Source organism: Electrophorus electricus, chromosome 20 (genome assembly GCF_041902795.1).
Source record: "Electrophorus electricus isolate QZ-2024a chromosome 20, ASM4190279v1, whole genome shotgun sequence".
In the NCBI taxonomy this organism is placed as follows: Eukaryota; Metazoa; Chordata; class Actinopteri; order Gymnotiformes; family Gymnotidae; genus Electrophorus; species Electrophorus electricus.
In genome coordinates this window covers 5,250,001-5,270,912 of record NC_137516.1, presented here as the reverse complement: position 1 = coordinate 5,270,912, position 20,912 = coordinate 5,250,001, and the positions used below count along the sequence as shown (strand labels likewise).

At 43.7% G+C, this 20,912-nt stretch overlaps 3 protein-coding genes across 8 annotated transcripts in view; 2 read left to right on the top strand and 1 right to left on the bottom strand.

Moving 5' to 3' along the window:
- The first annotated feature begins 107 nt into the window (after positions 1 to 107).
- adamts13 (ADAM metallopeptidase with thrombospondin type 1 motif, 13) lies at positions 108 to 11,681 on the top strand. Of its 3 annotated transcripts, XM_081703088.1 has the most exons (31): positions 108 to 607; positions 751 to 817; positions 914 to 1,182; positions 1,358 to 1,523; positions 1,804 to 1,937; positions 2,066 to 2,149; positions 2,258 to 2,382; positions 2,481 to 2,627; positions 2,898 to 3,032; positions 3,368 to 3,518; positions 3,628 to 3,732; positions 3,867 to 4,018; positions 4,207 to 4,270; positions 4,700 to 4,826; positions 4,953 to 5,101; positions 5,838 to 5,958; positions 6,063 to 6,143; positions 6,247 to 6,428; positions 6,580 to 6,730; positions 6,854 to 6,983; positions 7,283 to 7,462; positions 7,787 to 7,982; positions 8,057 to 8,165; positions 8,302 to 8,431; positions 8,648 to 8,836; positions 9,184 to 9,388; positions 9,612 to 9,987; positions 10,262 to 10,408; positions 10,504 to 10,683; positions 10,773 to 10,957; positions 11,192 to 11,681. In XM_081703088.1, the coding sequence occupies exons 1-31, from the start codon at positions 527 to 529 to the stop codon at positions 11,363 to 11,365; spliced, it is 4,692 nt and encodes a 1,563-aa protein (XP_081559214.1). In that variant the 5' UTR covers positions 108 to 526; the 3' UTR covers positions 11,366 to 11,681. The 3 variants fall into 3 exon arrangements, with proteins under 3 accessions (XP_081559214.1, XP_081559215.1, XP_026867111.3); XM_081703089.1 differs by lacking the exon at positions 10,773 to 10,957; XM_027011310.3 differs by lacking the exons at positions 751 to 817; positions 914 to 1,182.
- LOC113578197 (carnitine O-acetyltransferase) lies at positions 11,627 to 18,722 on the bottom strand. Of its 3 annotated transcripts, none has more exons than XM_027011312.3 (14): positions 18,287 to 18,722; positions 16,328 to 16,606; positions 16,122 to 16,240; positions 15,453 to 15,506; positions 15,196 to 15,361; positions 14,729 to 14,903; positions 14,453 to 14,631; positions 14,192 to 14,292; positions 13,724 to 13,843; positions 13,440 to 13,562; positions 12,949 to 13,084; positions 12,660 to 12,722; positions 12,387 to 12,524; positions 11,627 to 12,260 (listed from the first exon to the last, which is right to left on the bottom strand). In XM_027011312.3, the coding sequence occupies exons 1-14, from the start codon at positions 18,311 to 18,313 to the stop codon at positions 12,015 to 12,017; spliced, it is 1,926 nt and encodes a 641-aa protein (XP_026867113.3). In that variant the 5' UTR covers positions 18,314 to 18,722; the 3' UTR covers positions 11,627 to 12,014. The 3 variants fall into 3 exon arrangements, with proteins under 3 accessions (XP_026867113.3, XP_026867114.3, XP_026867115.3); XM_027011313.3 differs by lacking the exon at positions 18,287 to 18,722 and adding an exon at positions 18,181 to 18,248; XM_027011314.3 differs by lacking the exons at positions 16,328 to 16,606; positions 18,287 to 18,722 and having other exon boundaries at positions 16,085 to 16,170.
- Positions 18,723 to 18,837: 115 nt separating this feature from the next.
- Positions 18,838 to 20,912, top strand: part of ddx51 (DEAD (Asp-Glu-Ala-Asp) box polypeptide 51) — an 11,774-nt gene continuing 9,699 nt past the window's right edge. The window contains exons 1-7 of one of the 2 annotated variants that reach the window (XM_027011345.3): positions 18,838 to 18,925; positions 19,013 to 19,103; positions 19,528 to 19,892; positions 19,977 to 20,155; positions 20,278 to 20,428; positions 20,580 to 20,725; positions 20,883 to 20,912. The exon at positions 20,883 to 20,912 is cut by the window's right edge and continues 42 nt beyond it. In XM_027011345.3, coding sequence (XP_026867146.3) covers positions 19,081 to 19,103; positions 19,528 to 19,892; positions 19,977 to 20,155; positions 20,278 to 20,428; positions 20,580 to 20,725; positions 20,883 to 20,912 — 894 coding nt within the window. In that variant the 5' untranslated portion in view covers positions 18,838 to 18,925; positions 19,013 to 19,080. The remainder of the gene's footprint in view (positions 18,926 to 19,012; positions 19,104 to 19,527; positions 19,893 to 19,976; positions 20,156 to 20,277; positions 20,429 to 20,579; positions 20,726 to 20,882) is intronic. The other variant, XM_027011346.3, reaches the window with a different exon arrangement.

The following is a 20,912-nucleotide window of genomic DNA, read 5'->3' as shown; positions in this document are numbered from 1 at the left end:
TGTAAATATTATCACCGGACAACATTTGATTTGAGTTAAAATTAATAGTTCAGTGCATTGCTACAAATAAATAACTCGAAAATATTTTTTAAGAACTATTATGTTCAGTGTTTGTCAAATTTGAAGTGTATTGTATCGTAAGGGAGGGTAACGTAAGGTACATCATACTGTGGAAAAACGTCATGACCTCTTTCAGTTTTCAATCTATACCACTGGCTCATCTGTTGGACATGTCTTATCAGCTAAGAACCAATCGCATTTTGCAGTATTATTCTCCCCTCTTACTCAAACCATTATGTCAACAGTGCTGGTCATTTATCAATCTAAATTTGCTAGGGGATTTCTACAGTCCCTGACCAGTTTTCCAATTTCTAATTCCTAAACCTGTGCCTAGGTTTCAACTAAGAAAAGCTTATTTTAAATCGGTGTAGCCGAAACTGTGGCCCCTTATCACGGCACTAGTCTAGCTGCAGTCTACCAGACCCACACACGGTCGAGAAGGTACTTTCTTGCAAATTTCGATAACATGGCAGCTCTTTTGTTACTCTTTCTGACTTCACTTATGGTGGACAAGGCTTTGCTGACCTCTCAGTTTTCCCTTGAAAAGGTAAGTGGGTAATTTAAGTTTGCTGAGAAGGGATTTTACAAAAGTCATAACATATTTGAAAAACACTGACCTCAGATTTCAGCACTTTACAAGTTTCTGTTAGATTTAAATGCTGCCTATTATGTATCCTATTTTAACTTTAGGATTTTTTGCAGTCACTGACACCTCAAGATATATTTTATTATTCGGACACAGGTTCATTGACTTTGGGTAAGGCTGACTAAAGATGTAGTAAAGTATGTACATAAATCAATAGTTATAATGGGTATGTGCATTTAATGCTAGCTTCTACCATGCTCTCCTTAGTGCCTGAGTTTGAGCTAGTGTGGGTGAATTGCTCTAGGGGCAAAACCCACAACGGGCCACGGCAGTGCTTATTTCAAGCCCAGGGGAAGCTCTTTAAGCTGGGCCAGGACAGGAAAGAGCAGTCCCTGTCCTGTCTGTCCATGCTGGAGACTACCTTTAATTCCACACTTGGTGAAATAAATAGGAGGGAAAATATGTGCTGTGAGCTACTTCACCTACTGAAGCCAGACAACAGTAGAACTCTTATCTCCATGTGCCATGGAAAACTTGTAAGATGTTTTTAATCTTGTGATATATATATTTTCCTGTATATTTATTATTTTGAAGTGTCATTATCCAAATTTCATGCACAGTTTAAGGTTGCTGGTTGACTGGTTGGTCGATTGGCTTGCTGCTGGGCTGGTCAACTAGTCATTAGGTTACGTTCTCTCTCCTTCTCCACAGCAAGGCCTGATCCTCTTCTATTCAGGACAGAGAAAGCTACATATTCGTCCACTGCTCCAAATCCATTCAGACCACTTGAGAAGCAGCGTAGACAGACCCCCAGGTCTACCACACCTGGTGTGGTACCGCCCCTCACCTGTTGGGCCACGCCCGAGACAGTCACATAGTGAGTGACCGCTGTACTCCAGTAGAAAAATGACCAAAAAGACCAATTATATGTGCTTTCTTGATCCAGATCTGTGTGCTGATAATTAAAGACAAAACTCACCAGCCCTAAATAATGGCATTTACAATTATACAAATACAATGATATAAATGTACATGAGATGTTGCTTGCTCTGACGTATTCTGTATACTTTAAATAAAGCATAACAATGTCATGATAAACATTATTGAGTCAGGTTTTTATGATGGAATGTTATTATATGAGCTGTATTCTCTCTTAGGTCATCATAGGTTACGGAGAGCACTTACTGGGGCTCAGCTCACTCATTTAGAGCTGCTGGTGGTGGTTGGCCCTGATGTCTACAAGGTTCACAAACAGGACACCGAGAGATACATCCTCACCAATCTGAACATTGTAAGTGTGTGTTCTAGCACAATCATACACTGCTGTGGTGCTTGTGCATGCATGCTTGACAGCACTTTGACAACAGGTGGATCCAAATGTGGGTGTTTTAGCTTGGACTGTCTCTTTGCCCTCGGCAGGCTTCAGAGCTGTTAAGAGACGTCACCCTGGGAGCGAACATGAGAGTTCACCTCGTCCGCATGATCATTCTTACTGAGCCGGAGGTAAGAAGCACAGCTCCAGTACAGGCTGTCTGCACATAACTGAATAACTGCGTTATAGTGTCCAACTGTGTAGCATGACAACCACAGCAAGAGGTCTTTCATTCACAGCCAGAGATTCACATCTCTGACAACATTACCTCCTCTCTAAGGAGTGTTTGTGAGTGGGGTCATAAGGTCAACCCCCCAACTGATATCAACCCACTGCATGCAGATTTACTACTGTATATTACAAGGTATGAACCCCATAGGATTCTACTGTATAGTTAATTTTAGAAATGAAATTTTGTGACTGTGTATTGTACTTAGTCCCTTCCATCTCATTCTTGTCAAGGTTTGATCTGGTACTGCCCAGTGGAAATAAACTGGTGAGGGGTGTGACCCAGTTGGGCGGAGTCTGTTCTAGCCAATGGAACTGTGTAATTACAGAAGATACAGGTTTTGACCTTGGAATCACCATTGCACATGAGATTGGACACAGGTGAGAAGCTGTGGTGTGTTTTAATTATGCATAGATTCAGACAGAAAATCAATTCAAATCTAACACAAGATATTGGCTCTCATCTATCTATTGAAATTAATTATATTATAACAAAATCTGGATTTAATTAAACTGATCTTAGCTGATCTTAGTCATAACCACATTGATCTGAGCTGAGCTCAAGCCAAATGAACTACTGATGTAATGGAATACCTTTTTTAAATTCTGAGACATCAGAACCTTTTCCAACAATGTGACCTTTTATTCTAGTTTTGGCATAAATCACGATGGCATTGGTAACACCTGCAGCAGTGGTGGGTTTATAATGGCATCCGATGGCGGTTACAACAGTGTGGATCTCACATGGTCCCAGTGCAGCAAAGCCCAGCTCCTTAACTTCTACAGGTAGTCTACCTACACTCACTTACTTGAGTGCTCCATGCATGATATGTGCTCTGTAGCTCCATCCTCACGGCCTTTCAGATGGTTCTACATTTGTGCTCTAACCTAATGTGTTGGGAACATGGACAGAGCAAAACTATAGGACTGCCAGTGGGCTTTGTGGACTGGAATGAGACACACTGCTATCGGTCATACACACATACATTCATAAGAACGAACATAAAACTTTAGCTTGTATATCAAAAATAGTGTGGCTGTGCTACAAAACTGTAAATGAACATCAGTTATGAGTATATCTAGTCTAGAAAACTATTCCAAATATATGACCTACTCTGTAGTGCAGGTAAGGCCGAATGTGTGAAGAATGTTCCGGAGCTGGGAGGCTCGCTGCAGGGGTGGAAGCCAGGCCTGTATTACGGCGTGGATGATCAGTGTCGCATCGCGTTTGGCAGCACAGCCACTGCCTGCTCTTTTGCTAGCAACGACATGGTATCACCACCCTACAGATGGCATGAGTCACGTCTCAATATTAAATGCTGTCTTTCAGGTCTTTTCATTTTTTTTGTTGGTTTATAGCCTTTATGAATGATGTCTCCAGGCAACCTGTCGTGCCCTGTCTTGCCATATCATCCCTGGCGACGGCAGCTCATGCACCCGACTGCTTGTGCCGCTACTGGACGGTACCGAGTGTGGGCCGAACCAGGTATTAGCCAGACGGACGGAGATCTCTTTCAGTCGGGGCGTGTTCTCATTCAGCCTCATAGGCAGAGTGTGTTTTTACAGGCAGATACTTAAGTGGGCGTTTCCTGTACATGTAATCCCTGTCTCGTCACCCAGTGGTGCTTGAAGGGCCAATGTGTGTCTCCATCCAAGCTGAGCTCCTCTATGGTGGTCCATGGCTCCTGGTCAGCCTGGTCCACCTTCTCCCCCTGCTCACGTACCTGTGGAGGCGGGGTCACTTTCCGTAAGAGAGCGTGCAACAACCCCAGGTGTGTGTATAGTTGATTGTAATTGTATGATATGTGAAGTGTATATCTCTCTATTCAGCTTTATTGTCCCTAAGGTAAAAAATGTGATTATTTATTGTATCATTAGCAAGTGCTTCATGAATTATGCAGCCATCATACAGCCTCTGTTACCTTTATCATTCTTTAACCATATGTGTGTTTGTTTGTAGGCCAGCGTTTGGAGGGAGAGAGTGTGTCGGAGAGGACACCGAGGCTGAACTTTGTCATCGACAGGTACGGTTCCACCGGTCATGTTTACATTAGGCCTCTATAGTTCATCTTATCCAAGTGACAACTACATCAGGCAAATGTATTCTGTTACATTGCTGTTCGGGGATTTCCTTCCATAGCAAAAGAATCACTGCTAGAACAGTAAGTGCACTGTTTCAAGTTTAGAGTTGTTTATTTGTTTTTGTATGTTTGTTCGGATTCTTCAATTTGATTTGATGGTCTAGTTAGGAAATCTAGTGCTGATAATCAAATTGTAGTTAATGACTTTGCTTGCTTCTCTCTTACTGTTTAGCAAGAACTCCCTCATTTGAAAACTTGGAATTCTGTAATCTGTATGTGAGCCAAGACCTTTGTTTCAAACTCGTTCAGTCCAGTCAATGTATGCTTGGCAGTTGTTTCTGATGACCCTGTGAACCTTTGACCTTGTCTTAGTCATGCAAGTCCAACCAGCTTGAGTTCATGGCCCAGCAGTGCTCAGATACAGACCACCAATCCCTCTCAGTCTCTCCCTATTCAGCCTCTGTCTACTCCTGGATACCTGCAATTGGTTTCACTTCAGGTCAGGTGGACAATGAAATAAAATATAATTTTAACAAAATAACATTCATTTTGGCTACTGTGCAGAAGAAAAGAATTATCCATCCCCACACCCCTGTTTCTTTGTCTCTTGGTATGTGCCACTCAGGTGATGCTCAGTGTAAGCTGACATGTCGCTCCAGTCAGGAGGACTTCTTGGTGAGCCGCGGGGCCCAGTTTGTTGATGGGACGCGGTGCGAACCCGACAACCCTGTACCTGCCGGCTCAGTGACTGCTTGCCTCAGTGGAAAGTGCCAGGTAAGGTCAGGTAAGGACTCTGTGTGTGATATAGCACATCATCAAAATCCCTGAGGAGCATCCATTAAAGAATCTGAAAATGCTGATTTGACTACCAGTGTAGGAAAAATCCAGATTAATTAAGACTAATTGTGCTTCACTAACTTTTCTATCATCTAAACTTTTTGTGTGTGTGTAAAATACTTTTTGACTAATACTTTTTAGACTAAACTGAAATGTTCTATAAATGATATTAATATTATTATTATTATTATTATTATTAGTAGTAGTAGTAGTAGTAGTAGTTAGCAGTTTCTTCCCCCATGCCAATGGACTCCTCAGCTCGCAGAGACTGACCTGACACGCCATCAAGTGTTCACACACACACACACACACTCACTTACACTCACACCATCTTACTCCGACATCTCCTAAGGTCTGTTGTTCATCCACTCCCTTTACTAAGTTCTGTGTTCAGGTCGGTGTTACCCTATATGTTATTATATCATATCATATTTAATATTTATTGTTGTTTACACTTGTGCTCTACTGTGTTGCACCATGGTCCTGGAAAAATCCTGAAAGAATTTCATTTCACTGTATACTTGTATATAGCTGGAATGAGAGTAAAAAGACTCTTGACTCTTTGCACACTGTAATATTACATTTTCATTTAATATTAGCAATCTTCATATTTTTTAAATTAAGAAGCTGCCAAATACCTGATGCTTTGAAACGCCTTGTGTTGTTTTCTTAGCTGTTTGGTTGTGATGGAGTGTTGAACTCTGGGAAGATGGAGGATGTGTGTGGCGTTTGTGGTGGAAATGGCTCCACCTGCCAACATATCTCTGGGACCTACACAGGTGGAGACACCAAAGGTACTGTGTATTTGTTCTGCACATGCCCAGCTATTGTTTCTTCCTGTGAACACTATATTTTCAACTTTATACTTTAATCCTTTCTGTTGCTCTTTCTTTTTAAGAGTATGTGACTTTCCTCGTACTGCCGGTGAATGCCTCTCGGGTTCGTGTGACTAACTGGAACCCACTTTTCACACATCTGGGTGAGTCTGGGGAGTAGCTGTTAAAACACCAAGGTGTTCTACCACTACGGCCCCTGAATTCAGGTGAAGTTGTTCAAGGATTCCATATTTGTCTTCGTTGCAGCGGTGCTGGTAAATGATGAATATGTGGTGGCTGGAAATGGGGACATGGCACTAAACACCACGCAGCCCTCGCCGCTGGAAGAAAGTCGTGTGATTTACCGCCTCTACCTCACGTCCGAGCTCCTGCCTCACCAAGAGGACCTCACCCTGTCAGGACCAATCACAGACAAGATCCACATACGGGTGAGCGGCCCATCTGCCAGTAGCTATATGCTTAATGCCGAAGCACTAAACATTTGTTTAGTCATTAAGAAGATAGTTTGTTATAGCTCCAGAGACATGATTTACGGCCAAAATACAGTACTGTAAGGATTTTGGTCACTTGTTTTCTTAGGTATATATAAAATATGGGAAGGAGTATGGAGACATCACAAGTCCAAACATTACCTATGAGTATTATGTGCCTGAGAGCATTCCATTGGAAGAAGTCATCAAGGGCCAGTGGGCCAATGTCATATCACCCTGTTCTGTTACCTGTGGCTCAGGTAAAAACAAACAAGCAAACAAACAGGGGAAAGGGAGAGTGCGAGAGTATCACTGAGTGCCATAATGCTCATAATGCTTCCCCTTGACTGTGGATGTGTTTGTTCTGTGGGATCTGTCTGAAGGGGTCCAGTGGGTTAGTCAGGTGTGTGTCGATGTGGGGACACAGGAGCACCTGGAGGAGCAGCTCTGTGGTTCAGCTCCTCCAAGCCCAAGGGTTCCACAGCCCTGCTGGCTGCCTGATTGCCCAGCCAGGTGCCCACGCCTCACGATGCCCATATGTATAAGATATGTTTGTCTCATAAAGTGGCAGTTTTGTTAAAAGCTGAATATTAGAGTAAAACGGTTAAATACTAACTTGTGCATCATTGCTAAAAATGTTTAAAAAATCTCGTTAGATGTAGAAACGAGTTAGTCGTAAGATGCTCTGGATATGAGGGTCTGCCAAAATGACATTTCAGTGAATTCTATTTACCAGTAAAAATAAGCAAAAAACACATTCATGTGTACCTACAATTTACATCCAGGTATGCGTATGCTTCTTTACTTTGCAGCTGGGTGGTCGGTGAGTTTGGTTCCTGCAGCGCCCCCTGTGGTGTGGGGGAGCGGGTGCGCTCTGTGACCTGCATGCAGAAGCAGGGGGCAGAAACGATGCTGCTGCAGGATTTCGATTGCCCTCAAGTGACTAAACCTCCAGTAACAGAGGCCTGCAACACCCAGCTTTGTCCTGCGAGGTAACTGAGTTTTTTAAAAGTGTTCTCTCTATACACATGTCAGTATCTCGGGTTTGGAATTAAAGGACGAATAGGATCTAGCTTCAGGCTTACCAAATAATTTGTGGCTACCTGGAACCAGGAAATAAGTAAAAGTTTTGGATCAGTTTAAAGCATGTTAAACATTGTCTTCAAAACATGAAAAACATCTGTTGTTTATCTGACAATTCAAGCGATGCTAAGTGAATGTTGGGCTTAAACTAACGCTTATGAAGTGGTCACTGTAGTGAGGTGATGTGTATGTGGTGGTGTACACACACATATGAATTTGTGTTTGTGTTGCAGGTGGCGAGTCTCGGAGCCCGAGGAGTGTTCTGCAGTGTGTGGGCCAGGTGAGGCCCGCAGAACAGTATCTTGCATTCGCTTCCACCGTGGAGCCAATACCAAGGTCGACAACGCCCTCTGCCCCCAACCCAGCCCGCCTGAGTATGTGCGCTGTGTGGTGGATGTATGCCCTATAGGCTGGGAGACACACGGAGAGGTATGGTATGGTCCAAACAAACAAAAAAAAAGTATAAAATACTATAAAGGAAAGACATGTGACATGTGTTTCAGGCTCAGAAGAACCATGGCCTGTTACTTCCTCTAATGCCCCGATCTAAAGCGGATTCAGTGTATGTGTGGAGTCCTGTGATTGGCCACTGCACTAAGACTTGTGGGAATGGTATACAAACATATTGAATGCTGTTAATGAATATATCATCATATTACCTAATGCCTTCTGACACACATTGCAAGCATGTATTCTATGGTACTATTCATTCATTACTGGGGGGTGTGTGTGTTTGTGGGGGGGGCAGGCACACAGCAGATATGGTTCTCATGTGTGGATCACCAGTCACGTTTGGATGTCCCAGAGTTCCTCTGTGACCGCTTCAGCAAGCCTGAGCCATATACGCAGCGCTGTGCCCAATCACCATGCCCTGTTATGTGCGTGTACCCCAACCAATATAACACTGGTGTTTATAATTTTTTTCTATGTTCAAAATTGTGCACATCTGTAGATGTCTATTAATAGCCAGTGTATAATGCATATTTAGTGACCACATTTTGTGAGGGAAAAATAAAAACACACACAAGCAGAAGGTAATTGTGTGACATCGCTATTCAGCACTCACTTTCACCGTGTTTATCCATGTCCACTAGGTGGCGATATATGCAGGGTGGGTGCAGTGTGTCTTGTGGAGGTGGTGTAGCAAGGAGGGTGCTCTACTGCGCTCAGCAGGCTGCAGAGGGAGAGGGGACCAGGGAGGTGGTGCTAGCCGACTCTGACTGTCTGGCTGCACCGAGGCCTCTGGAGGTGGTGGTGTGTAACACTGACGCCTGTCCTACAAGGTGAACAAATGTGTAACTCGCATAAACTAGTGCACGTTGCATTTAAAAGGAAATGTCTTCTCAAAATGTGAGGTAATTTTTCTACAGTATCATACTTTAGAAGCAAACATTTCACAAAAATAAACCAGGCCAAATTGCACTGTACATTTTGGATATTTCAGTCTGGAGCACAAAGTTTTCCTGCTCCAACATGCGTATAACTTATGTAGTCTTCATCAGCTGAGTCAGGTGTGTTCAACGATGGAAAACACACTGACTGGTTCTATTTTGGTAGTTGAACTGTATGATGAGAACACTTTGTTTTGTGAATACAGCACATTTTTATTTAGTTTTTTTTACCAGTACAGGTGGCAGGTGGGAGATCAATCTCCCTGTTCGGTGTCTTGCGGTCTGGGCGTGGCGACGAGGAGGGTCTGGTGTGTGCGCTTCGATGGCAGGGAGGAGCGAGAGGTTGGGGGGGAGAGTTGCGAGGCAACTAGGAAGCCTCCTCTCAGGGTACCCTGCTTCACTCAGGCCTGCTCCTTCTACTGGGCTGTAGAGGAGTGGAACGAGGTACATCACCACCACACGGAGAATCCAGACTCTCCGCGCAACCCACAGTTCTCAGGTCAAAAGGAGACTTTGGTTTTGCAAAGCAGTTTGCTTGGGCTTGACGACATATCTCAAAATTCCCTTGTCTTATGCTAATTTGACTGTTACGGTCAGTGTTTTTTCTTAAATCTCATCCAGCCTCTTCAGAGTCTTCCAGTATAATATCTCCCCCTCTGTCCTGTAGTGTTCGATGTCATGTGGCTATGGGATCCAGTCTCGAACAGTCTCATGCCTTGGCCCGTCCAGCCTGCTACCTGTCAGCCTTCTCCTATGTGCCCACCTTCCCAAACCCATCACCATCCAGGCTTGCCATCGCGCCGAGTGCTCCTTATCCTCCAGTCCCACCCAGGGGCCGGGCCACCCTCCTACCCAGGCACCGGCACCGGCACCCTGGAGCAAGCAGAAGAGGAGGCTCCTGGATCTGGGAAAGAAGGCCGCATTGGCACCTGCTGAAAGAACTGAGATGAGTGGAAGGATTGGTGGTGTTTTACCCACAGAGCCACATACAGCAACAGTGGTGGAAAGCACCACGGCGCCACCAACACAGCCCTCCTTGAGCAGTTGGGTTGCAGTATAATGGCATGAATGACATGATAAAATTTGCATTGGAAAGTGTAGGATTCAATCTAGTTTAATGTAGCAGAAGTCCATGTCATGGATACATATATAATATCCTATAGATGTCATTATGAGTGTTCTTAGACTATCATTATGGATACCCATGCTGTTGAAAAAGAGTGGATGGAGAAATGGATTGGTAGGTGAAGAATATATGGGAGAAGAGGTCAGATCTTTGTGATGAGTAAGATAGCGACTGTTGTCATTTTGCTCCAGGTTTGTGTGGGGAACTCTTCCTCAAGGATGTGGGAACCATTGACCTACGGAACGTCACGGAGAGAAGATGTTTCATTGCTATTGGACGTCCTCTTGATGAGGTCATCCAAATCAAAATCAAGTCAAGCTCTCTTAACTGCAGGCACAGTGAGTGTCCAGATGACAATAATTTCCAAATGTACAGGACTGGGGATTAACAATTTAAGTAATATCTGTATGTTTGTGTGTGTGTGTGTGTTTAGAGGAGAGTCTTGCCCTTTATGAAAGGCTATCTTTGAGGCGATTTTGTGAAAAAGTGGCAGGAAAGTTGGTGACATCTCGCTCTAACGTCCTATTGGTGCGGCAAAGCCGCCTCACGCCTGGCAGCGGAGTGGTGCTGTCCTATCAGAGCACAAAGAATCCGAAAGAAAGCCATCGCGAAGGTCAGTCCAATAATTTGTTTTTCACAAAACTCTGAGCTGAGCTAAGACCGAGTTGAGCCGAGGAACCCTGTACTGCCCCCGTCCTCCAGATTGTGACGTTCAGCTGTTCTCTCCATCGGGTCTGATTGAGAACTCGGTCAGGAGTTCGGCATCCTCGTCCAATTCCAGTACTCAGTCTTGTCGAGTGTTCATTGATGCTCCGCCTGCCCTGAGAATACAGATCAGAGCCCTGTCTGTGCTCAATACAACCTCTCCAGACTCCACATACGTGCTGGTGAGAGATTCTATGGCCCTTCTTCAGTCTTAATATGCATAATTCATTCCCATGTGTTTTGTACTTCTTGGATATGTAGTTCTTAACTATTTAGATTGAAGTGCTTTAAATGGAGTGGAGGTAAACATGTATTTACTGGGAAGCAGGAAGCCACTAGCAAGACACAAGGAGGAGGACATTACTGATGTTTATGAAGAATTGGTGTTGGCCATGCCTGTTTTTCCCCTTTTCCAGATTCGGGATGTGGATGCTGTGAAAACCAAAGTCTTCAGAGGGACACAGCTCTTCTTGTGGATGTCCACAGGGAGTAGGGCAGAAGTAGAATTCCAGGGCGAATACAAGCACATGAAAGGATCATTCAGGGCGGAATATTTCTATGTTAAGCCTGGGGAACCTAAATTAATTTAGCCTCAGCCGTTTAAAGGAATAGACTGCTTCACTAAAATGCTAGCAATAAGCGAGTGCATGCCAAGATGAGCATAAATACATAAACAAAATCTTATTCTCATTATCCCATAATGCTCATAATCCAAATTACCCCTGATAATTCGTTATTAGCAAAGATGGGTGAAATTCCTTACAATTATTTTTTTTTGTATTTACATGAAATCTGAACTTATTTTCCTTTCGCATCTTGTAAATACAAGTTTGTAGATCCCACAGCTGATATGTACTGTAACCACAAGTATATTTATCTGAAATACAAACAATAGATATACTCACAGTAATGCGTTTGTGATATGAAAATCACCCTATAGCAAACCTTCAGACAGAAACCAGGAAACAGCAACATCATGTAAGCAGAACTAATATCAACAGGGAACATCATGAATAACTTTGCAACGTTAATAAAGGAGATCAGAGTGCCATAGACTCTAGAAATTCACACTGAAAATGGTATGTAAACTGAAAGTCAAGTCATAGCAACTTCTCAACAGAAATGAGGGCGAGCTATCTGTTCTTGTTCATTCACGTAGGGCATAACGACACACTGCAGCTACAGCAAATGGCTCCCCCATCAGGTGAGGTCCCATCCTCAAGCCTGATGACCTTTTCTTCAGGTCCTATCGGGCTGCTCCTCAGGTCCTGTTGGGCTGGGCTTGAGCGTCTGCTCCACAAGAGACTTCAGATCGAGCAGCGCCTCCTTCAGGAATCGCGATAGCCGAGCGGCGTTGGTTTCTTCGCAGCTATTGAAGGCCGTCACGGCGAAATTGATGTGGTCGCCCATTGGGTTGTAGCAGATCCCATAGCCGTCTGGCACCATGGGCCCGATACACATCACGCAATCCGTCTTTGATCCCACCTGGCAAAAGGCATGATTGCACTACTCTGACTTCCTTGTCATGTGTTCAACATTTTTAGGATCAGACATTAATTATAAGGAATACTACAGTCAAACACTGAATAAAAGAGATGAGGAAGCACTTGCTTGGCTAGTGAAGAGGTTGAAGTGCATGGCCACAGCGTAGGACGTATCCATGAAGATCTCAGGGAGAGAAGTCAGATCTTCAATAGCCTGCATCCTTAGGCCCAGCAGATGCCTGTCTACAGTCTGCCCATGGATGGCCTGGGGAGTGGATGGATCGCATTAACAGGAAAAGAGGGCTGTAATTTCCCCTGCACCTTTCCATAATTCCTGGTCTGTCTGCAGCAGGAACACATTGTATTCATGAAGATACTGTGTCTATCATAAGACTCCCACCATGTGTGTGTAAGCTCGATGGGCTTTGATGGCCTCCTGCAATAGAGCCAGCTTCTCTGTATCCTGCCAACAAATGAGTTATGTATAAATGACACATTGGAAACTATGTGCAGATCCTAAAACAATCTAATGCAAATGATTATGCAACCTATGCTAGAAGTACTGTAGCATAATTTGTCTCAGTATGGGAAACGCTTTTAATATCATGAACATAACAGTAGTATCTACTAAGACTATGCACATTTCAGCCATTACTCTCATGTCTAAATTGTACAGAACTCTGTCTGACCTGTTTGGACACGTCATCCATGGCCTGTACAAATCGGTGCGACTCGGTAGAAGTTGAGCGTATGGCCTCCGTCCTGCCCAGTTTAAACATACGCAGGGAGGCGCTCTCATAGGTTGGACAGCACGTCTGGTACATCCTGCGTGGAAGAAAAACACGACGGGAAGGAGCCAACACAAGCTAGCTTGCCACTTTCAGAAAGGTCGCTAGTTGTGGAGTTTCTTAAAGCAACACTTGACCCAAAAGGATAACTTTGTTAATTATAAATAGAAGTTACTAGTAAGCAATTACAATTAACTAAACGAGGTCATGATAATTGGTTCCTAGCACGTACAACTGTAAATATGTAAAACCCAAAACCTGCTTTATCACCCATGCAAGACCAGGCTCATCTATTACTACACGTTGCCAGTTTTCATAACCTATTTAGTCAACATATCAAGTTGCATGAGAACTGCTAATATTTTTAAACATCAACCTGAGTTCTGACACACCTGTAGTAGGCCAACTGCAGGGCCATTTGTATGAAGGCATCTGGACTTGTTTTAATGGACTTGAGATATTTCTTCCCATAGTGATAGAAGTTAAACACTTGAACGTCGAGGTCAGGTACCATTCTGCCGAACAGAAGGACTCTGATTACAACACACGAATCATCCAGTGGGTTGACAGCTCCAGCATGGCAGAGTACAAGATTCAGCTCTGCCTTACATGGACCCACTAGTGTCGCTACTTTGTAGATATTCACCCGAAACCCAACAGGGACTAGACTTCTCACATGTTCATGTTTTGCTTGGCTTTCTCAATGTCCTTCTTGACTTCAGGTGTTATGTTGAAGCGCAGTTTCTGCGGCAAGGGAAGGGGAACCATGGGAGCTCGCCGAAACTCCGTTTTCTTCCTTTTGCAAACAGGTTGAGCACATTCCATTTAGCAAGAACATTTAGCATACACATTTCACCTAGAACATATGGCCTTCTCTCCCTTAGCTTGCTTGAAACTGCCATAGCCCTCTGGTCTAGCTGGGGATGGGAGCTAATGTATGTAGTAAACATACATCTGGCACATTTTAGTGAGCGAGTTGTTTTTCAGTCATCTCTGTGTCGCAGGAGGAAATTATGTCCTGCAAACCGCAATGATTACTGACAGGCAAAACGTGAGCTTTTCTGGTTGGTGTTCGCAGATGGACATGTCTGGAAAGCATATACCGTGCCTATTACAACGAACATTACGAATGACACTCCCTTACATATACTCCACCACATGGTCCACTAGGAACACAATGGGAGGTCCCTCAGCCGGCGCGTGTTCATAGGTCAGTCCACAAGATCCATCCTCCCCCACTATAAACTGGAGCAGTGGAGAGAGACAGCCAACAACATAATGTGGAGCTGTTTTCAGATCAGCAAGACGCATCAGATAAACGGCATAAATTACTCATGACGCAGCACGGTGTCCAAGCGCATGTACAGCGCGATGAACATGCCCGTTGGTGGGCTCTACTACTGACCTGGAGTGTTTTATCAAACCAACGGTTTCCACTGTTCCAACGGCTCCCTCCACCGTGCAACATCTGGGCAGCCACCTTGCTGTAATAGAGGTCATCGGACACCCGTGGCATTGGGGCATCCAGACATACCAGGAAGATGCTCTTCTGGATGGTCCGCACCGAGTCCTTATTTGTCTTGTCTAAGACACACGCGCACAGGTTAACGTCAACATCTTCATCAACCAGTCTCACCTGTCAAGCCACAGCCAGCAACTCAAGCTAAGTGGAGCTGCTCACCCTTGATAAGGTTGTTGTAGGCTTTGCCCCAGGTGTTGCGGTGGTTGGAGGTGAGGATGCCAATGGGCTCCTTGTTCGTCTGCAGGGACGAGTTCCAGATCTTCTCCAGCTGCACGTAGATCTGATCCACTGTAAGTGGCATGCCATTGCTGCTGTAGACATCCAGAACAAAAAACTTGGAGAGAGTTAGAGAGAGAGAGAGAGTGAGAAAAGGTTGTAAATGACAAACAATTGGACAATAGATATGTGCTATAATTAATACTATAATGGAGGCTTACAATCATTTTTAATGCAATCAATTATTCATTTTGGTCCCATATTCAAAAATAAATAAATAAAACTGTGGCAAATGGTTGTGGCAGAAGACAATATGATGAATAAAACATTTCACCTTGACTGCACCATATTCTGCTTGGCATTCTCTCTGTGCTAAGTTATAGAAGGGTTGAGATGCTCATGTATCTTACCTGAAAGTTGTGAACCACAGTGATGTGTGTTGAAGATGACTTCCCAGTTGCATAGTTCACCACAATGTCTTTCTTGGGGCCCGGTATGCGGCACGATGACAGCACCTGGTAATACTGGTTCATACACAACGGCTTTCCTCCAAGGTACTCAACGGGCAACGTCTCACTACAAAAAGGGTTGTACATAAGACTTAACTGTACAGTAATCGTATAAAACCACCTGATGTTATTAACCCGAACAACAGATTAGGACCCACTTGTCAACCATTTTTTTGAAGTCCAAAACTCCAGCAATCAGTTTGGCAGCAAACCTGCACAGATGGAGCATACTGTTAAGTATACGTGACTTCCCAGCATTCTATTAGTAGCTGTTGTCTAAAATCGTAACAGAATAATTTGCTAATATCCAAACTGTGGAATTGTAGTCAACTGCAAAGCATACTAATAACCAACAAAGTGGTAAAATTCATCATCAAAGGACCTATAAAGCTAAATATTTGGCCTCCTTACTTGCTGCAATGCATTTCCTGTGTGTAAACATAGGCCAAGGGAGAAGGCACATGGGGAAAGAATAGATTTGGGGTCAAGTATAAAAGGGAAACATAGCTGAAGTAAAAGTTTATGGTACTTGTCCATACACTACGGATGGTAGAGAACATGTTAAATCTACTATGGCCAGGGAAATGTTCTTAAAATAGCAGTGTGAACAGAAGTCTGTATAAAGGTCAGTATGCAACTTAAAACCCCAAATATCAATATCAACATCAACATACATACCATACATTTCCTCTCCAATAGTATAGTAGAGCTTATGAGCTTGTTTGTTTTTCAAGAAGCAGTAAATTAAAAAAAGTTGTATTGCCTTAATGGTGTGTCAAATATTATACACCTGAATTTATTTCTCTTCTGTTCACCACTGAGTGTACCTCATCTGTCCCTGCCGGTCTTGGAAATGCATTTGAGGTAATACCACCCCAGGGCTGGTGTACACGGGAATGGGCATACGGGAATCTAGGTAGGCTGACTGCATCCACCAGTCAGAGAGCTGTATCAAAACAACATTTAAGCATGGCAATTAGATGAAAGACAAAAGATATGGCTTGCACGTTTGGGCACCCACACATTTACACACCCAGTTCTCGGTTTTGCGGGCTCTTCGTTCCAGACCTTTCTGTAGTCTTTCGCCTACTCCACCAGACTGAAGAAACTCCGCTATGAGCGTGCGCGTGTGGGCCAACTCCTCCCTGGTTATGAGTGGCTCGAGTGCAGCCAAGTAGCGCTCGCATGTCTGTTTAAGCGGCGGAACCGGGATCTTGGGCAAGCCCTCCTGATGAGTCGTCGACCTCTCCAAGATGTAGACCAGTGCCACAGGCCTCAACAGGCGAGGGGGAATTGCCATACCCGTACATGACTGTGAACATAAAAGCAACTTCTGATGCCAATATGTTTGCGTAAACAATATCTTAGGGCCTATATCACTCACACACACACACACACACACCACTTTATGTACACCTAATGAATATTCATTAATGCAAATATATAATCAATACCTAATGTAGACATGGTCAGGATAACCTGCTGAAGTTCAAACCAAGCTTCGGAATGGGGAAGAAAGGTGATTTAGGTGACCTTGAACGTGGAGTGGTTGTGGGTGCTAGACAGGCTTGTCTGAGTATTTCAGAAACTGGGATTAACTGGGATCTGCTGGGATTTTCATGCACAACCATCTAGGGTTTACAGCGAATGGTCCGAAAAAGAGAAAATATCCAGTGAGCGGCGGAATACACACACACACACACACACACACACACACACACACACACACACACACACAAATTATATGTATATAAAATTTATTTCATTGCTGCTGTAGCAACATCTGACAATGCAGATATGCCATTAATGCAATGTGCATTAGCATTACAATGCCTTGCCACTGGAAATGACAAATCCTTAATTCTGACGGTACGAAGGTGTTCAACGAACTTAAATCAGCAAGTCTTCTCATGGTTTCTCCGATGTACAGCTGATTACGTCTCTTGCAAGCAATAAAGTAGATCACTGCTACAATAATGCATGAGGAAAACTGAGTGACAACTGATCCTTTTGTGCCAGTTATTTTAGTGGCTGTGTTAAAAAATGTGCATGTAGCATATGTAGAGTGATTGCAGGCTATAGTACCACAGTTATTATCTGAATGGTTATTTATCTCTTGTCTTTTATGTTTTTGTCTCATCTGTAGGAGATTAATGGAGGATCTTTACAAAAAGGTATGTGGTCTCTGCATCATCCTGGGGTATATATATACTTAAGTGTTATACTTAAGCATAATATTAGCCACTGTTTTATTTGTAGAATGATATATTGGCACCAAAGGAATTCTTGGTGGCTAATACTATACCACTTTCCTTCTGTGACTGCAGTGTAATGTAGTGAAAGATGTAGAGCTATTCATTCACAATTGCAATGACATACACAAGGTTTCCAGAGAAACAGGACTTTTTCATCAGAGGACCTACATCAACTGTGCAAGCAAAGTCCTTATGTCTGTCTGTCTCAACACACACAAACACTACTGTGCTTTTGCAGTCTGCTAGATGTCAAAACAGGACCCATTTCAAGGGCAAAAGACCATATCCCTACCAACCTACTATGCCACTACTTGAGAGCACTAACCTTAACAATACATATTTTGTAGAACCGCATACCTTAACGTCTTGAGCTTAGTTTGGAAAGGTCACTCCAACAGCGCGACATCGTGCGTAGTTAGAGCAAAGTTTGCAGACCTCACATAGCATATTGTAAGCATAGAGGAAATTACTTGATTTTACATGTGGCTGCATTACTAGGCAACAAGGGAAAAGGGGGATTTTAAATTAAGAGACACGACACACAGAATCACGAGCAGTGTATTCGTCACTAAAGAGATATACATATTTTTAAAAGCATTTGATTACACAGTTATGCTATATCAACATATACCTATCCGAGACCCGTCTGTGCCAGCGAGTGCGCTCTGTCCTCCGGTCAGGATACGAGTCATTTGGTTATTGCATTCCCCCCCCGAATGTTAGACATAAACACTCACCGACGCTCTGACCAGGACGCTCAGCATGATTCACTCCCGACGGGTCTGCCGAAAGCGCCGAAAGCGCCCCCGTGACATTCTGCGCTCCAAGGACAAAAGTCGCGGCACACTTGCGAACATCTCCGCCCTCCTTCGGACAAGACCATCCACTACAGCTGAGCGAATGATCTCCCAGAGGATTTATATTTGCATGTAAATATTTTTATTTGTCTTTAAACACATACGCATACACAAAACCAAAAAAAGTAAATAGTTTGTTTATGCTCATACTCCAAAACAAATGAAAGAATACAACCGACACTGCAGCCTCCTGTTCATAACGGCAGCCTGGTGAAATAATAAACACTTAACTACATGCAGTACCAGTATAAAAGCCCACAAAAATATTGCCGAACACACTCAAATACGGATAAACCGGTAGGCATACATGCTGCGTGATAGAGATGCAGCCATATGTCCTTCAACACATTGCTCGAGGAGCCCAACAGCGCCATCTAGTTGCACATTGGCGTCTTTTCGACTCGAAGAAGTAGTCTCACTACAACGTCATTAGCATTCGTCCGATGTCATAACGACGCGACTGTCAACAACGTTGTACAGGTTCTACCACATGGCTGACTTTTGTCTGTAATAAATTAGGTTGTCAACCTTATTTCAAATCTAATCCAAACATATTTGTTTACTCTTGCTGCTCCGGTGTAATTAGCTTTGTTTTTGTGTTGCCAGTGTGTTCATGAATAAGGCACTATAAACTTTTGGGTGTGTTCGGATTCGATAGGACTTGGCTGTCTGGAATGGCTCTTTTCATGATAAATCGGTATGTGCTCCTCAAAATCGATCGACCTCTAATTTAATATCGCAGACTTCTTAAGTCATAGCTTCTTTGGCTCTGAACAACGTTGTCCTTAAAATAAATTGATACCAACAGTAACGGATACTCTTGTATGCGATCTTTTTAATTGTCGACCCGTGATATGACATTTTCTTAATTTGCCAAGATTCTTTACGGTGGTTCGAAGTCCCCCTCTAAACTCCTCACGTTACACAACGTCATGATTTCACTGCTGTAACACGCCCATCTCATATCGAGGAAGTCCTGTTAATTGACGTCATGAGTAACTCGGTGTGTCGGAAGAAGTGAAAAAACAAAAATGCTTAAGGAAAGGGGTCCAGAGTGACCTGATGCAAGGTGGCCCTGCTGTTCCCAGGAACACACTTGTCTGTTTTTCTGTTGTTTTCAGATATCTGGGTGAGGTGGAGGAAAGTGCATCAAGCAGTGTGTCAAGATCCCAAGCCCTGCTGGCCAAGCTCCAGAAACGAGCCAAATCCAAAGAGCAGAAGAGTTTGCCAGTCGAAGTCGCTGCCAAGGACACCAGTGCAGGACGGAGGGACCTAGTAAGGAGCAAAAGGAAACTTCAATGTCAAGAAAAAGAAAAAAAACTACACAAGAAGAGCAGGAAAGAAGGCATCAAGAGTCTGGATGATGTCGAAGACACGACTGTCCCTACGGAACTCTCAGGGTCGCCTACAAATGACCAGGCAACAAAGAAAACAAAGAAAAAAGACAAAAAGAAAACTGTTACAAATGAAGAGGAACAATATATAGGTGTGTGTGTGTGTCTGTCTGTGTGTACATGCATGCATGCACCTGTCAGACGTGTTAACCAAATTTCATTTTACTGGGCTTCAGGTAATGATCCATCTGAAGAGTCGCTTGAAGCTGTGGAGAAGACAGAGGGCAACAGTGGGGTGAAACAAGGCAAAACCGCAGATGCTCAGCCTGACCAGTCAAACAGGGTGTCTGGGCAGGGTTCGTCTGACAGCAGCTTCCACATCCTGGGTGGATTTGAGATGAAGAAAGCAGAGAAGGTTTTCATGATCTATATTCATAATTAAGATTATCGCAGCCGACACATCTGTTGTGGGTGCAGGTCTAAGTTTGTTTGTTGTTATATAGTGGTATAAAACTAATTGTCTCTCCTGCGCTGAAGTTCCAGAGATTTCTGCCTAAGTGGCTGGCTGAGCCGGATGTGATTCAGAGAGACATTAATAGTAACCTGGTCCCTCTCAGTGAAATGACATGCATCTGCCCCCTGCTGAGAAAGCAGCTGGAGAACAAAGGAATCCAGAACTTGTTCCCAGGTTAGAGGAGATATAGACAGGCTGATTTAATGTTAAATGCACAATAAAGATGTGCTGTAACTTTCTGTTATGACAGCTTTTTGCAGTGTATTTGTTTAGAATGTTGTTTCCTGTTCAGTTCATATCACCTCATTGTTTTTACCCCATGTAGTTCAAGCTGAGGTGATCCCCGCCATCTTGCAGAGCGTGAATTCAGGGCTGTTCATTGGACCAGGTGGCTACAGGCCCCGGGATATCTGCGTATCAGCTCCTACAGGAAGTGGAAAGACGCTGGCCTTCGTTATACCTGTCATACAGGTGAGATGCTCAAGACTCAATATCAGCAGGATATCAATAGTAACAGCTAGTGGTGCTTATTTAGCGTTGTGCAAATTAGTCTATGCTTTTTGGCCCATAATTGGCCCTGTGGTAGTTAATCATTACCAATGAGTCTCTGTTTGGGTGTTTAATACAGGCGCTGTTGGAGCGAGTGGTGTGTGAAGTT